The following is an 18,261-nucleotide window of genomic DNA, read 5'->3' as shown; positions in this document are numbered from 1 at the left end:
ATGGAAAACAAAGATTTGATACCATCCGAAGAGCACCAAGTGAACAAAGATGAAGATGTGTGGAGCAGTCTTCCACCAGAGCTTTTAAGTTTGGTATCATCAAATATCTTTGCGGGGGACAAAGCGATTTTCCATGCAATTTGCAAAACATGGCGATCAATCCCCATTGCTCCACCACATCCACTTCCTTTTCCATTCGATGATGATGCGGATTCTTCATTTCCATGGTTGTTCCGAATCCTAAAAGGCAATACTGACAGAGGCCAATTTTTTCACCCCATATATAATTACACTTGCGAGTTAGACCTTCCAATAGAAGTGTTAGGTGCTGAAATCTGCTTTTCAAAGTATGGCTGGCTACTAATGACTCGAGATGAGGCACATCCATTTCTCTTCAATCCTTTGACAAAAGAGATTATTAAACTTCCTGAGCTGCCTCCCCTCGAATGGGTGCATTCGATATTCTTTACTTCTCCACCTTCCCCAGATTGTTTGGTTCTTGGAATCGAAGGGCGATTTTATTCAGTCTCCATTTTTGTCCATAAACTAGGAGAAGGTTCTTGGGAAATGTATAATTTTCCATGTAACGAAAAAGTTTGGTTATCTATTTGCAATCCAGTTTTACACAAAGGATTATACTATTGTTTGGATGCTAAGGGAAACTTGGGAGTATTTGATCTCAAAGACATAGAAAATAGTTGGGATACCTACAAAATGACTTTTCCATCACGCCGTATCAATTCAATTGCTCGAGCATCTCTAGTGGAAGATGAAGAAGAATTGTTAGCTGTTCTCATTACAAAGGATGATCAAAAGATTCATGTTTTAAAGTTGAATCCGGCAAGTAAGATATGGGAACCAGTAAGAAGTTTGGGAAAGAATATGTTGTTCGTAAGTAAAGGTGCATCCTTCTCCAAAATGGCTATCGTGAGAGGAACCAGTAACAAAATTTATGGTCCAAACTTTTGGGACAAAAATGGTTTGTTTTGCTTCTGTTCACTCACAACCGGAAAGTATCATTCTTTCTTTGATAATCTTTTAAGTAAAGATTCCCATAATATTAAATTCCTTCAACATAGCTCTTGGTTTATATCTATGTAAAATCATTTCACCTCCATATCTAATGGTTGTTTCCAATCTTTCAAAGGTTTAAATAAATTATCTTGTACATTATACTTATATTAATCTTTATAATATATTATCAAACATAATTTAATTATGTTTTGATTTTTTTTTTATACATGAGAGGCCATAGCCAGTAACTTGAAGAATAAAAAAAAATTATAGGTGATAGGATGTAGTACTACATGTTGATTAATTATTGTTATGTACATGGCTAACTAACAGCTAGACTATGATATAATGCTTCTTCATATATCGAGTGCTAAACAGTAACCATGACATGAAGATGATGAATAAGATTTGATATCAATATGGCCTGAAAACGGATGCATAATGAAATTTAGATTAGCTAAACCCAACCTTGCATCATTCTCAATTAGAGTCATTAAAAAGAGATCTAAACTTGAAATTTTCAATTTTTTCTCGATACAACTCAATTTGATTTGATAAAAAAAAAGTCAACATAAAATTATCTGAAATGACCCCAAATCCAAATTAAGGTAAAATATTAATAAAAAAACAAAGTAAATCTATTTATTATATAATTTTGATGATAAAAATAAAAAATTTCCTTTTATATAAAGCAGTACTATCAGATGAAAAATTCTGCTAAACAGCATTACTGAGAGAAACAATAAAAATAAAGAGAATTAACAAAATATCTCTTTATTTCTTGGGAGACTAGATTTATAAAGAATCTCCCCCCCCACCCTCAAGCACCAAAGTATAAACCCATGCAGCCCATAAGGAACCATACTTTATAAGGAGAATCGAGATGTTCTTCAGGATACATGCTTGATTCCACTCCTTGAGAGTTTTCAAATCATGTCCCCTTGACAAATGAAATCCCAACTAATAATCATAGAATTTTCCATCCCCTTCCAAAAGAAAGCAAAACAGAATTGAGTCACTTTATTTTATCACTTTTTGGGGAACAATGAATTGACTACACTAGAGGTTTTGCATACCAAAGAGAAGTGATTAGACAAGTTAAAGCCTCCCAGCATAAGATAGGTGCTTGGACGTCCAATTGTTGATTCTCTTAGTGATTTTCTCAACCAGAGGAGAACAATCTTTATCACTGAGCCTCGCAGGCAAAGAGCCAAGTTTGATCTCATTTTTGCTTCATATCTGTACATAGACGCCCATCCAAAATCTAGTATTAATTTTAGCATTAATCCTTAAATAAATCATTCCAGTAAATAGTTGCAACAGCTTTTTCTTATTCAAAAACCACAATTTGTAATTTTGTTATGAGTAGTTTTATAATTAAATACTGAAAAGATTTTAGTATAAGTAAAAGCAAGATTCAAAAACTAAGAACAGAAATTCACATATTTCTGCTTCTGGATTTGTCATAAATCAAATATTTTCATCAGATATGGAAACAAGGATTAGGGAATGTAAATTGTTATGTTAAAAATAAGAGACAAATAGCAAAATGAAAAAAAAAAAAAAAAGAATCAAGCATAAGGAATTTTAATGATCCATCTTTTTCTTTGTTTTGTAAAAAAAAAAAAATTCTCTATAAAAATTAAAAAAAAAAAGTCATTGTTGAAATGGAGGGCATTTTTTTTTAATGAAACCTGTTTTCATTGATTTCATAAGAATATGAGCTTGCAATATTCACTTTCAAATTTCAATTTTTAATTGGTGGGAATAACCATACCACATAAACGCAAAATCTCCTGCTTTATGTTTGGCATCCTCTCTTGACACGGATTATGTAATAATAATAATAATAATAAGTAAAAATCTTGCTGAAGAATAAATTGATTCACTTATTTCAAAGATTAAGAGTGTGGAGTGAAATTAAAATAATACTCTAGCTACTCTGGCTCTCTATGATGTCAAATAAGGAAACTAAATCCCACTTGATAAGGAATTAAGAACATCAAATCCAACCAAGTCAAATTTCCAATTATAAGAAAGCTATAACTATAATAAATTAGTTAACGTAAGAGCTTTATTTGTGTTATGCTTATTGATGTATACAGTACTATATTTTCAAGCAAGAAAATAGTTTAGGTTTTGTGAACATGGAAGCAATAGTTGAGGTTGATGATGAATGATCGTCGTATTCTCTTCCTCCATACATATCTCAACCTTATCCTTAACTTGTTATATCTCATAGAGGGTTGGATCAAGGTCAAACCTTTTTCAATGTATCACAATATCGATATTACACTAAAATCATTCATGAGATGTTTAATAAGCAAATATGTTGCTCTTCCTTTAGATGATTTATGTTATTAGATCTTGTCTCATTTGATTGTTCCTTTTTAAATCTTGCTTCAATCGAGATAATTCAACTTTCACTTTTCAATATGGATTTCATTATTTGCATTCTCATGACACCTCAAGCGATCCAAATTACTACATCCTATTCTCTAATCTTGTAGATAATGAATTTATATTTTGTTCTCCTAATGATTGTGAATTATCAAAACAAAAGTTGAAAGACAATATTGTGATCAGTGTGATAACATTTGGAGGAAAAATTATTGCATTTCTTTGAAATATTGTTTGCTTACAATTGAGTTTGAAGGTTAAGTTTTTGTTTACAAAATTGACCAGCGAAAAGGAATAAAAACCATTTAACTTTACCATTCAATGCAAAACATTTTTGGTTTAATTTTTTAGAGATATGTTACTTATTTGCAAGATTTACTCTCCAACATTGTCCAATGGGCTGCATGTTTTGAAGTTTTTAGGTTTGATTTTTATGAAAGGGAATGGATTGAGGTAAAAAGCATTTGAAATAATACTATTTTCCTCATAGATAAATGCTACGGCTCATGTTACTCAATAACTAAAGAATCTAATATAAAAAGAAACTCCATTTACTATGCTTATTGTGAAGATAGAAACGTTTATGTCTATAACTTGGAGGATCAAAATATTAAACTTATTTACCTTATCCCATTGTTAGTTGTTGAGAATCATCTCATTATTAGAGTATGTTACCAATGGCAAACAATTCATTATTGTCAATAATAGGGGTTTCTGGTCTTGGCTTCTAAAGATGTCATGTTTTCTTTTACTTAAGTTGTTGTTAACTTGATAAGAGATGTGTTTTTAAAGATAGAATTGTGAGCTTTAGCTCCAATGCACTTAAATTGTTTGATAGAATGATTATCATTTTGTGGTTGCTGATATAACTTTGAAGAAGTTTGACTTAGTGCCTTTTGTCTTTTCTCTTAGAAGTTCATTTTAGTAACTTTTTTTTTTTCATTTCAAATCTTGACAAATAGCTAGTTTGCTTGGGATCAATAGGGCCTATTTATTTTTTTTCTCTTTTTCCAAACATTTGTTTAGTTATCTTCCTTTTTTAAATTTTGGTATATGTTAAATTACCTTTTTAGAAGCATAAATACTTCTTATTTACTAAGTAATCATCCTTGAAAATTATTTTATAAGTTAATCTAATGTGTGTATAGTTTAATATATAAAAAGATACCTGAAACTATTTTTTATTCTTGTTTTTAAAAGCATGTGTTTTCAAGATTTCATAAGTCTTCGATTTATAAAATTGACTATAAAAAAAGAATCAAAGCTATTTAACTTTACCATTCAATGCAAAACATATTTGGTTGAATTTTTTAAGAGATGCTACTTGTTTAAAAGATTTACTCTCCAACATTGTGCAAATGGGTTTCATATTTTGAAGTTTTAGGTTTGATTTTTGTGAAATGGAATGGGTTGAGATGAAAAGCATTGGAAATAGTGCAATTTTCCTAGCAATCAATGTTACGGCTCATGTTATCTAGTAGTTAAAGAATCTGATATAAAGAGAAACTTTATTTACTATACTTGGTGTGAAGATAAAAACTTTTATGTCCACCTAGAATAGTAGGTGGCTCAATCCCCATGCATGAAGTAATTGTTATTAGGCAATTTACTTCTTTGAATAAAAACTGCTTTGAGCAGTTTATGATTAATAAAAAAAATGTTGCCCCATTATCTCATAGTATGGAATACAACCATTAAAAGAAAAATTAATAGAGATAAGTTGCTAACATAATAAAAAGAAAAAGAGAAAGAGATAAAGAGAGACTGTAATCAAAAACTCTCGACGAATAAATTTTTGCATTCAATGTGAAGGATATATGTTATGAAAAGGAACAACTTCCAAACTATGATCTTATTCAATGTTTAATAATTCAAATCAAGTTTTTGCTTCTATTTTTGTTAAACAAGTAAGTATATACGATTATGTTTGAATATATATCTTGCATGATTTTATCTTCCATACACAAATACAATATTAAATAGTTGTGATTTTTATACAATAATTGAAATTGAAAATCTCATTAGCAAGTCTTTCCTAATTGTTAAAGAAAAAAAAAAGAGCTAATGACGCATTTGATGCAATAAGAGAAATTGTAAAAGATTTTAAATTTTCTATCTATATCTTTTATGCCTTTTGTTTTATCCAAAATATGTAATTTTTTAATTTTTTTTCAAAAAAATTCTTTCTTCCAATAGGGTACCGAAATTGTTAAATACTTGATCATTGACCTAAAAGGATTATTAGAACTCTATAAAGACAAGTGTGAATCTATATGTTGTAAATCCATTTCTCATGTTAAATGAGATAGATATGAAAACTGAAGCATTTTTAAAAATACAAAAACTTAGGCTTCATTTAGATTTAAATGAATGTCAATGGGGTATGGTTGTAGCCACTTTTTAGCTTTAGTCACGTTGGCTACCCATTTGATTGCTAGTGATGTGGCAAGGTGGCAGCATTGATTTCCTCTAGAATGTCTTCTTATAAATTTAGATATTTTGATGCTAACTGTTCTTCACATGAGCAAAACTAACCTAAAACAAGTTGGGAAAGAGTCATTTTCATTTCATTTTCACGAAGCAACATCACATTTATAAAAGCTAATTATTTTTTTTTAAGAAAAACTAATTGTTTCTAATTTCTTCTTAGTTCCTAGTTTCTTCTAAATGTGAAATCATTAATCTCAATCATTCACAATACCTTCTCAAAACTCCAAACTTTTTAAGACTCCTTAACCTTGAGAAATTGATACTCAATGATTACAAAAATTAAGTTGAGTGAGGTTGATTAATCTATTGGTGAGATAAAGACATTAAATTATTTTAAACCTTAAAGATTGCAAAAATCTAAGAAAACTTCCAAGTACCATTGGTTCATTGGTGTCTCTTAAAAGAGCTTCTTTTATTTGGTTGCTCAAGGCTTGATGATGTGTCATTAATACACTTCAAATCTTTCAAAGTGGACTATATTCTTGCTTAAATTCCAGTAAAAAATTTGATCGCAAAAAGCAAAAACCAACATACGAATACAAACTAGAAATAGCTTTGGACATAATTGAGAGTCAGCTTGACCTATTTACTTGAGAATTTTGGTTACTAAAAAGTGAAAAGAAAATTTGGCTTGAGAAAAATTGTTTGTGTCATTGGTTGTTGTTTTAATTTTTGTATGAATTTCTTAATTAACTTGACTTAAAAATGCAAGTTTGAAATTTAACTATTTTATTTTTTATTAGATGATTTACCTATTAAGTTTTTCATAATGATTTTATTAAAATATTTAAACCACGAGCCTATATAGTATAAAGGGAGCAAATGCTCTACAATACTCAAAAAATAACAAAAAATCAATAAAACATAATATGTAATTATTTCTTGATAAAACATATAAATGAAAATTGTTCTTCTTTCATCTCTTTTTATAAACATAATCTTATTAGAACTTTGAATAGAAAAATTTTACAGTAAAATATGTTTTATGATTAAAATTCTAAAAATTAATTAAAAATTATCTTATTTTCACCTTTTTGTCTTGCAGTTAAAAGGCTTTAAAAAAGACGTATGAACATGAATTCTAACCTCGTCATCTCCTGCTACACTCTTTTAAACCAAAAAAAAAAAAAATAGAAACTATCTTTAAAATCATGTTACAAGTTATAATAGTTGGGTGGGGGGGGGAAATATTTTAATTTTAGAATAACACTATTGAAATGGTATAGTTTTTTTTTATATCTTATTGACCTTTTTAAAATTAGTAAAAGTTTTAATGTAAAAAGATGAATTTCAATAAAACAAGCTGTTATAGTAGCACATGTTTAGTAAGCGTGATATCTTTAGTTTGATTCATTGATTCTCGTTGACACTGTTTTTCTTAATTTATAAAAAATCTCTTTCTTTAAAACATTTACAATCTCAATCTTACCGTCCTACAACAAAAGAATCATGTAAAGCATTTGATTTTTTTTTTTTTTTTGTTTAAACCTTAACATGCACTTTCGTTTTATTCGTCTTCTTCTTGCCAATCCCATATCCATTCCAAGAAAATGTTTCTTGCCCGCCAAACTTGCCCTCTTTTTCTCCACAAATTCCATCCCAAAAATGCTTCTAAGTTGAGGTGTATTCCCAAGAAATTCATTGTTTCTGCTTCCCTTAACACCATAGTTGCTGCTGCTGCTTCTGGCTTTGGTGCCACTGTCCATGGGTCTGTCACTTCTGCTATTACCCAAGTGGCTGTTACTGCCTTTGCTTTTGCCTCTAGAGCTTGTCTGTCCGCTAAGGTTGACTTTTTGTGGCCTAAAGTCGAGGAGCAACAAGGTGCCTTTTGTTACTTGTTTCTGTTTTTTTTTTTGGAACTTTTTCTTTTGCGGGTTTTTATTTGTTGGGATTTCTATGCTGTTTTGGAATTGGAATTTTCGCCTAATTTTGTACTTTTACAATTTAAATAGAAATAATAGTGTTTTGTTACATTCAGTTTTAGGCAACCCGCTAGGAGTTATTTTTACAGTGCTAGATTAGGGGAATACTAGATGTGTGCTTTGTTCATGACTGGCTTTTAAGATCCTCCTCATAATCTCATACTATGTTATCTTTTTCGTTTTAAATTTAATTCGTGTTTTCGAGCCTGTTTATTGGTGTATAGTTATTTTGGATGTTCATTTTATTCTGCAGGCACTGCTTTTCAGTTTTCAAATTCTTAAAATAGTGCATACAACTACAAAAACATTTAGGCTAAAATGCCAAAAAAAAGCACTTTACTTTTCCAAATTTCCTAAATAAGCCCGTTTCCTTCTATTGTTATTTTTGTTTAAATGAGCTTTATTTTGATGGAAACCATTAAAATCCATTATCTTTAGTACATTAGCATTTACATGGCACAAATATATTACAAAATAAGAGCTTTCTAGATGGTCATATGGCATGCCATGCCATGGAAGCCTGTGCTACATGCCCTGTAATAACCAAAGTCAGTGTCTTTCTTAGTGGAAGCTCCCTCTCTCACGCAGATGTATTATGTATTATGAGCCTAAAAGACTCTGCTTTTGATCCCAAAATTATGGAATAATTGTTACACATAATGAAAAGGATATAGTTTTCATTAGAAACCTTGTGTTCCTCCCTATTGCATCAATTATTAATTCTTGATGTTAGCTCATTAGCAAGCGCACGACTATAATTTATGCTCTTCGTAGTTTATAATGACAACTACTGCTTGCTTTGTCTAATCAATAATCCATATACTGTATACTTACTGAATCATTTTCTTCGTGTTTTCTGCTCTCAATTTTCAAGTTAACAACGTCAATCAATGTGTGCAGGTTCTTTTACAGTGGAAGGATAGGTGTGACTGGCTATCCTATATTTAACGAGGCAAAGGTTTGCCATCTCTAGTTGCCTCATAACTTGCATGTAGTCCTATTCTGCCACTAAAACACTGAATTTGTGAAGGAAGAATCTTAGCTATGTTGGTTCCATCAAGTGGCCTAAGCGTATGAAACTGTATAACTATTAAGTTTGTTGCATTGTGCTGTGTCTATATACTTTGTTCTTCTGATAATCTTTTAACAACTTACTAGTATTTATTTTTCTGTGGATGCTTATCATGTGCACAAATTGCATGTAGGGCTCCTATATTGGCCTAGTGTTTTACTTTTTTAATCTGTCTCGGTTATACTTGTAGACCTATACAATATGACTATTTCTATCTTTCATAGAAGTTAGTGAGCCATTCTGATAGTATGCAGGTACAAGGATAATTGCCGTATAATATGGTAGGAAAACATCTAAGAGTAAAAGCAATAGACATTTTGATGTTTTAGACAGTAACTGTAGCCATTTTAATGTTTTGATGGTAATGGTTAATGGTTTGTTCTTATGATAACAATGTTTACATGGGTAGATAGTTAATTGAACTCAATTCTTAATGGTCTGGAAACTTGGTTCATTCTTTCACTTTCTTGTAATATTATGCTGAGTCAATTGCATTCTATCTTCTTATTACTAAAAAAGGTAGCCCTCTAAAGTGCCAGTGTTGCTCAAAAACATGCTTCACTTTCAGTTAATTCTTTAACTAAGGTCTTAAAGTTTGATGTAGGCTATTGACATGATGATGATACTGAAAGTTTGCTCAGCATAGAAACAGAGTTTTGTGATGAGGTGGTAAGGTTGGTAGCTGGTGCTTCTAGATTAAGTTATATAAATCAGGTAAAGTCTTCATTTTAATTGGTTCTGTCTGTAGAGTCCTCATCCTTAATCTTGGTTTTTCATTAAAAAAATATTTGTAAGCAGAAAGCTTAACGATATTTTATTTAACTCGTATTGTAGCCCTTTAAGGAGGATGATTTTTTTCTTTCACCTTTTCCTGCGTTGGTGACATGCTTGGTCTAGGGAAAGCTAACTCCAGTTGTGTAATCCACAGTTGGTTATTTGCGCATGTTTTAAAATGTAAAAGAAAAAATAACATAGAAAGAACAAAACAAGTAAATAAAATAAGTTTCATATTGACGGAAATAGCATATAATTTCTTTTGTTAAATGAAATATTCTTATATTGAGCTGGAAAAGGCCCAGCAACTCTGCAGTTATAAGTCATCTTGCATTGAAGAATGAGTTTTTGGAAAATTGTTTCATTTCTGGAATTGGAGATGGTATTCACAAGAAATTCATAGGATGTGTAATTCAACTTGTTCATCATATTCAAAACTCCAGAAAACATAAATATCACTTAGGCATGTTTATCTTCCTATCGATTTTTTTATTTCAATTTCGAACTTCGGAGAAATATCTAGAAACAACTTATGATTTAGGTTTTGAATTTAATCCTTATTTATTTCTTTTCCCTTATTACAAAAAAAATGAAAAAAAACAGAAAGGGTTTTGCTTCTGATGTCTATTGTGGTGTGTGTGGGAAAAATATTGTCTCATCAATTGATGGCAATGATAGGGCAACCATAATGATGTTGCTGTCAGAAGTAGGAATTATAAATTCTTGCCCTTTCTTTCTTATTGGTTTTCGTGCTATCTTGGTGTCATGTTTGCCATCTTTGGTGTTGTTACCCTTGTTAGCTTGTTAGAATGCCTGTGCATTACAATATTTTTAAAATTTCAATGATCGTGCTCGAGTTTTGGATCCTCTGATAGTGATATTTAATCCCTCCCACTATATTGTATGTTGTCATGTGACTCATCTAATATATTGTCTTGTAGCCTCCACAGAGACACTGCAGGATAAATGTTAACCAGAGTACCCTTGGTTATGAAGAGGAACATGGTTAGAGAATTTGCACTACAACAAAAAAATGTGGTGTGGATGATGTAATTTAGAAACTAATTTGTAAGCTAAACAATAGGTGAAACTTCATGATTTATATGGGTACACATTACATAGGGTAAATGTCAATTGAATAGTTCCTTAAGATATAATTAAATCATATATTCAATGTATGATTAATTCTTTTTAGTGCTTGTGGTTGGGAGGTCATTTGTAATGGTTTTGAGTGCAATGTCTGACATGCAGTTAACTTTTAAATCCGTATTGTTTTACACTTAAAATGGATTGGTCAAGATGTAATTTTAATACGTAAAGGAAAGGAAAAACAGAACTGTAGTAAATGCATATTGCTGGGATTGAAGTGATAGTAGTTACAAGTCACTATGATATCATATAAGGGTCTTGGTAGCATTTGTGTTGATTCTTTCCTAAGGGCATGTCAAGTTCTATAGTGCACAGCACTCTTCTTGTTCTTGTGGTCATCTTCAAGATTTATCTCAATGCATATGGGTGGTGAGAATGACATGTTCTCAAAGAACTAGCTGGGTGGAAAACTGTAATATAGGGGATAGATAAATAAATTAATTAGGTTTAATTGTAAGTATGTGAACACTGATTAGAAGTTGTTGTGTTCTAATTTAATATTCTCTTCTTTTACTTTTAAGGCAAATAATCTGCGAGTCATGCTTTTGGGAATGGTTGATGATCCATGTGTGGTGCTTATAAAGCCGGTAGACCGTATTCACAATATGAGAACCTTGTAATGCCTCTCAAAATTTATTTATTAGATTATCATATATGCAGAAAACTGATTTCTGTTTGTTTTTCTATTTCATAGTTCATTGGATAGACAACCAAGGCTTGGCCTAGCTGTTATGATCCCTCCATAAGAGGATCAAGGTCCAAGGTTTGGATTAACTATCCCCCTTAGACTTCCTTGTATGTATCACATGACTAATTCATTGAAATGGAAAAAATAATTACTCCATTTATTGAATCTTCTGAATTCTAAATTTCTAAACCCTTTAGGAATCTTGCATTATAGACACACTATATTTCTCCATCCTTTGAACATATGTATAAGGACAGATTGCTCCAGTGTTTCAAGCTCTGAGAAATTTGTAACAAAATCTGTGGTGCTATAATTCTTAAAAATTTATGGTTCAATGGTTTGAAGGTTAATCTTTATGGTATTGATGTATGAATTGCACTTAAAGGTGTGATCGTTCTTTACAGTTATGCCCTGCCCCAAGCAAAGTCTCAGGCTGTTGCACAAGAAACGTTACTTTTTTGGTGTTCCCTAGCTTCTAGATTGGGTTTGTGGGCACTGAAAGCAGAGCTGGAAGATCTTTGCTTCACTGTTCTTCAGGTAAAGGAGTGTGTTTGGAGTTCATGCTTCTAGATTGGGTCTGTGGGCACTGAAAACAGACCTGGAAGATCTTTGCTTTGCTGTTCTTCAGGTAAAGGAGTGTGTTTCGAGTTCATGGAAGTTGCAAGAGCATATATCATAACATCATTAATGATATTAGTTGTGTACGTCCTTTACTTTATTCATCATGTAGTTTGAGCTTTATTAATCTATTTGATTGGGACATACATTTCATTTATGCACCTTTTATCCATTGAGTTTGGTAATGTTATTTTTAAGTGGTATTATAGTTAAATTTAGGGTGTATTGTGTCTTCCCAACTAATTGTCAAGAGGATCCAAGTGGAATGCTTAATATGATATTAGAGCATTTAGTGGTATTATACTCATAATCCCTAAATGCTAGAGCCCTTGTTCTCTCTCTCTCTCTCTTTGTTTCTTCTCTTTTTTTTTTTTTTTAATTGTGTAGCTAAACTAATTTATTGGAAAGTGGGACAGAATTGTGCATGAGTTTTTTAATTGGGACATCAATTGTGGAATTTTCACTTGATTTGTTCAATGAGAAATATATTTCTCTTTCTCCAAATGTACCAAAAAAATTTACTTCTGGTTCCTAACACTTGCAGTTTAAGGTCACTTAGAGTATGGTTTTATGGGTTCTATGTTCATAATCGGGCATTGCTATATGAAACTGTGGTTACAAAGTTCTTGACAGCTATGCATCAGATAGCCTTTTATTGCCTTTTAGATTCATGCAGGAACAGCAATATTTTGCATCGACTTTTAGGTCCATGCTATCTGCACACTTTGGAAAAATTTGCCATTAAGCTTATAAATATTGCATATAGCATGTTTATGATGGTCAAAGATATAGAATGAGAAAAAACTGACAAGCTTTGATTATGTTGGAACCTGTATGCCATAGTGTTATGGTAATCAATGTCATGACTCAAAATTCTTTTCTGACAGATACTATAGCTTCTAACTAAACATGTGAATCCTTTTGGATTATGTATGTCAAACAAATTTTGTAACCACATTTGTTTCAATTTTGAGGATACTGGTGCAGCCTCAAATATTTAGGAAGCTGCAAACTTATCTGGCTTCAATGTGGAGCCCCAGAAATAAAGGAGCATATCCTAGACGAATATCTGCAAAAGCCAGTGGGTCCTCTATACAGGAAAACAATTCAATGCATGAAGATGAAGCTTCTATGAGTGATGAAGATATTACTAGCATAAAGGTAAGCATATAGGACAGAAATGGTGATGTGTCTATATTCTAGTTATATTCTTTTTGGTTGGTTTAAGGCTTGCTTTGATGTATCAGGATTTTGCCAATTTTAATGACAAGATGCTTATATCGGAAAGTTTTAATGCATAATGTTAAGAAATCCTGTCTTCCTGCCAGAAAATTGGCAAAGGATGAAAAATTTCAGGTAGACAGTTTGCTTTAGCCTTTGATAGGCTAAATACTAGTTTTCTTCTTCGTGAACCTTGGATAGTGTTAATAAAAAACACCTAATATGCTGTCATTGGGCACCTTCAACACATGATCTTGGAAGATGTCTCAACTTACATTGTAATTAAATACGACTGCATCTTGACCACTGAACAGCATAGCTTGCTTCAATTTTTTTAGTAAAAGACATTTGGTTGATGAATTTAGTGCAAGAGCTTTATTCTGTTGTCATGAATTTCTATCCAAACTAGGCTAGTCAAATACTATGTGATGGTTGCAATCTGTAGTTACTGTTATTTTCTGTCAGATTGCTCTGGGTTGTGCTTTGCTGTATATTTTGGAGAGGTTCATGCTCTTCCTCGACTATTTTTTAAACCTTTTGTTTCATCAAATAAAATTCAAGAAGCAAATTGGCTTTCATGCTTTTGTCTTCTTGAAAATAAGAGGACAATAATGAAAGAAATTCCAAATCAAAAAGGTCATAATTGAGTAGGATCCACCCCTTACTCTCATTATATTATATTATGAAATTAAATTAGTTTTGAGGAATTTTCCTTTTCAAAAGAGTACCAAACAGTCTTCATTATATTATATCATATTATATTATATTATGAAATTAGATTAGTTTTGAGGAATTTTCCTTTTCAGAAGAGTACCAGACAGTCTTAATTTCTTATCAGTTAGATGCATTGATTAGCTCTAAACATAATTCCAGCTTTTTTACTCCATGTTTTAATAATTGTGGCAACATAGGTGCACACATCTGGAAGTATATATGCTGAAGAACAAAAGGGTTTGAGGGTTTTGGCTCGGTAGGCAGACAAACAAGTTTTAAATGTAGTATTCAACAGAAACATTAAATTTAAGTAACTAGTTCCAGTTGTTTTATACATGCAGGATCTTTTGGACGCAGCGGTTCCTTTTGACATCTTATTGGATTGGAGAAAATATAGTTTCTTAATAATCTTGGAAGAAATTCAGAGATGGAACCAAAACCGAAGGTTATGCAGGATGCTGGAATTGCTCTGGCATCTCTTGTTATTTGCAAGAAGGCACTTGAGAGGGATCTTTTCATATCAATTTCGTATGTTTTGCTCACTTATAATGAGTTTCTGTTGCTTATTTCTAATAAAACTATTTTGGTTTTATTTATTAGTTTTAATTCCTGTGCATGTGAGAGCAACTATTGTTAGTTTGGTAACAATTAATATATGTGTCTAAACTTTTGGATGCTTCGCTTCTTAGCTGTAAAATATTACAGTTGTGCGTGTTGTTAGAGCCACATGTAGTCAAAGCCCTTTCCTTTGCCATAGTTCTCTTTAGATTTGGATTGTTAGACCTCTTTTTTTTTTTTTTAACAAATCGAATTGAGTTGAATTTGGATCAAGTTTTTCAAATTCAAATCTGTTTTGATAACTCTAATCAAGAGTGATGCAAGATAGAATTTAGTTAATCTAAATTTCATTATGCATCCGTTTTTAGGCTATATTAATACTAAATCTCATTCATCTTCTTCATGTCATGGTTTCTGTTTAGAACTCAATATATGAAGAAGCATATTACCATGGCCTTGCTATTAGTTTACCACTTACATAACAATAATTAATAATTAATCAACATGCAAATTAAATTTCAGGGCATGTAATTATTTCTCCTTATCTTCAAGTTGTAATTTTTTTATGAACAAAAAATAATTAAGTTGGATAATATATTATAAAGATTAAGATTAATATAATGTACAAGATAATTTATTTATACTTTTGAAAGATTAGAAACAACTATTAGATATGGAGGTGAAACAATCTTACATAGATATAAACCAAGAGCTTTGTTGAAAGAATTTAATATTATAGGAATCTTTACTAGAGGGATTATCAAAGAAAGAATGATACTTTCCAGTTGTGAGTGAGTAGAAGCAATATGAGCTATTTTTAAAAGTTTGGACCATAAATTTTGTTATTTGTTCCTCTCACGACAGCAGTTTTGGAGAAGGATGCACCTTCACTGATGAACAACAAGTTCCTTCCCAAACTTCATACTGGTTCCCATATCTTACTTGTCAGGTTCAACTTTAAAACATGAATCTTCTTATCATCCTTTGTAATGAGAACGGCTAGCAATTCTTCTTCATTTTCAACTAGATATGCTTGAACAATTGAATTGATACGGTGTGATGTAAAAGTCATTTTGTAGGCATCCCAATTATTTTCTGTCTTTCAGATCAAATACTCCAAAGTTTCCCTTGGCATCCAAACAATAGTATAATCCTTTGTATAAAACTGGATTGCAAATAGATTACCGAAACTTTTCGTTACATGGAAAATTATGCATTTCCCAAGAACTTTCTCCTAATTTATGGACAAAAATGGAAACTGAATAAAATCGCCCTTCGATTCCGAGAACCAAACAATCTGGGGAAGGTGGAGAAGTAAAAAACATCGAATGCACTCATTCGAGGGGAGGCAGCTCAAGAAGTCCAATAATCTCTTTTGTCAAAGGATTGAAGAGAAATGAATGTGACTCATCTCGAGTCATTAGTAGCCAACCATACTTTGAAAAGCGGATTTTAGCATCTAATACTTCTGCTGGAAGGTCCAACTCGCAAGTGTAATTATGTATAGGGTGAAAAAATTGGTCTCTGTCAGTATTGCCTTTGAGGATTCGGAACAACCATGAAAATGAAAAATCTGCATCATGATCGAATGAAGAAGGAAGTCGACGTGGTGGAGTAATGGGGATTGATCGCCATGTTTTGCAAATTGCATAGAAAATCGCTTTGTCCCCTGCAAAGAGGTTTGATGATACCAAACTTAAAAGCTCTGGTGGAAGATTGCTCCACACATCTTGGTCTTCGTCCACTTGATGTTTTTTCGGATGGTATCAACAATCAAAGCAAGTCATTAATGTTTTTACCGATTAATGTTATCACCACAAGTTTTTACTTTTTTTTTTTTAATTCCAATAGCAAAGAAAAAGAAAAATAAATGTCTTCGATGGCCACCATAAGATCACTAGATTTCATCTTTGTTTATAATAAATTATAATATAAACCCAGGCGATGAATCTAAAATAAAGAAAGAAACTATTTAGCTAAATTTCTACTTAGTGCGAACAAAGGCGAAGAGAATAGATAGCCGAGAGGTTGCCCTTTGACGAAACAAACCACTGAAGACTGTTTCTTGACAAAAGGAACATCAAAGATGTTACATGCCAACAGTGAGTTAACACATGCAGACGCGAATAACCTCCCGAAGCAGATCTTCATTACATCAAATAGAAATAACAGAGGCCACCTATCTGTGGCAGCTGTTGAGTTCAACTCTCCTTCTTTTTCTCTCTTGAACAAAACAAAAAGGTAATGAATGTGGCAAACAAAAACAAGTTTACTTATTGAATTTCTCCCAATCAGAAAGTCCTGTTCCATTATCCCAGAATTCTATTCCCTTCATATCTCTCTTGTATCAATAGTTAGCTAAATTTCTACTTAGTCAAGGTAATGAAGGCTATCTCAATTAAATTTGCATAATTAGTATCTCGATTTAGTTTTTTTGTTACAAGGAAAGCAAAAACTGAGAAATTAACAAAAAAAAATCCTAAACCCTAAACCTAAACCCAAAACTATATCAAGCATAAACTTTTTAAAGAAACATAAAAACGAGATGTAAGTTTTATTTTCTTCTTTTATCAATCGAGACGAAAGAAGAATAACATTAATTCCACTTCCCAAAATTGTAAATCAAGCACAAAAGGAAAATTAGGGTTGATTGTGATCATACCTAATAAATAAGAAGATATATAATAAATAGCTTTTCTTCTTCAAAACAGAATAGCTTCAATGTCTCCTTTGCTCTCTTTATTAATTTCACTCATCAATATAAAAAAAAAAACAGTAGCACTGGGTAATATATATAAATTAGATTATGTAAGTATGTGAGGTTATTGTTGGAATTTTAACAGCTAATTAGAATTCTTTTTGGATTTAAATTTTCGTAAGGAAAAGTAACCCAAAGGCCAAAATTATTTTTCTTTAATATTCTTAATAAATGTTTTTGATTGGAATATATTTTTCGAAGGGATTTTGATTAATATCTCATATATTTTAATTTGGCTTGCAAATATTATAATACCAGTCAGATAAAAATTTTGTGTAACGTTTTGAAGTATGTTGGTATAGCAGCTAATAATGAAATAAGAAAGAGTAAAATAAATGTAGTACTAAATTTTTAAGGAATACAACATTAACCAAAATATGAATGATGTTATTTAAAATTATATGACAATAACTCATTGTCATCCATCCTCTTAGTGATCCTATGGTTATCCTTTTAGTTTCCAAATCTTCGTCAGGCCGCTTGGATATGTTTGCAATGGCGCAGATCAATCAAAACAATCAAATCATCAAAAACAGAGTTTGGCAGAGTCAGATCTGCAATATAAGAGAACTTTGATTGGTTACAATAATCAAAGAGTATCCTCTGTTTTTGTTTGTTTGTTTTTCTTTTTATCAGTCCTGTGGATACAAGTTGTGTCATAATTATGAGATTGATCCTCATTCCTTGATCTTTTAGTTTGGAGGCGGAGTTTTGATTATATTAACAAAAGTTGTAATACAATATCATGCAATACAGGTTGAAACTGGACTCACAGTTCTTGTTTATGCTGCAGTGGGATAGACGTGGTATATGATTCTGTAGAGAAAGGCACCTTCCAGGTAATGGCTGTTCTATTTCCAGATTCTTCTCTTGCACAAAGCCA

General features: G+C 31.5%; 1 protein-coding gene and 2 long non-coding RNA genes across 3 annotated transcripts; all 3 read left to right on the top strand.

Annotated features, from left to right (window-relative positions):
- On the top strand, positions 1-3,194 carry LOC149518042 (F-box/kelch-repeat protein At3g18720-like). Its single transcript, XM_089763399.1, has 2 exons — positions 1-891; positions 3,120-3,194. Exons 1-2 carry the CDS (start codon positions 1-3, stop codon positions 3,192-3,194), a joined length of 966 nt encoding a protein of 321 aa, XP_089619525.1.
- Positions 3,195-7,253: 4,059 nt separating this feature from the next.
- LOC149518041 (uncharacterized) lies at positions 7,254-8,995 on the top strand. Its single transcript, XR_016343526.1, has 2 exons — positions 7,254-7,725; positions 8,727-8,995. It is a non-coding gene; the product is annotated as an uncharacterized LOC149518041 (long non-coding RNA).
- A 1,522-nt stretch (positions 8,996-10,517) lies between these two features.
- Positions 10,518-12,301, top strand: LOC149518040 (uncharacterized). Its single transcript, XR_016343527.1, has 3 exons — positions 10,518-11,437; positions 11,516-11,584; positions 11,914-12,301. It is a non-coding gene; the product is annotated as an uncharacterized LOC149518040 (long non-coding RNA).
- The last annotated feature ends 5,960 nt before the right edge of the window (positions 12,302-18,261 follow it).

Source organism: Durio zibethinus, chromosome 7, assembly GCF_047325235.1.
Source record: "Durio zibethinus cultivar Kanyao isolate XHJ-2024 chromosome 7, ASM4732523v1, whole genome shotgun sequence".
Taxonomy (NCBI): Eukaryota; Viridiplantae; Streptophyta; class Magnoliopsida; order Malvales; family Malvaceae; genus Durio; species Durio zibethinus.
Note: the sequence above shows the minus strand (reverse complement) of the source record. Positions and strands in the feature narration are given on the sequence as shown.

Bases quoted from the DNA above. Each gene is read 5' to 3' on its own strand.
- LOC149518042 (XM_089763399.1), top strand. From the start codon at position 1: ATGGAAAACAAAGATTTGATACCATCCGAAGAGCACCAAGTGAACAAA. The intron at 892-3,119 runs GTAAGTAAAGGT...TGATGTATACAG, and splicing joins TGGGAAAGAATATGTTGTTC to TACTATATTTTCAAGCAAGA.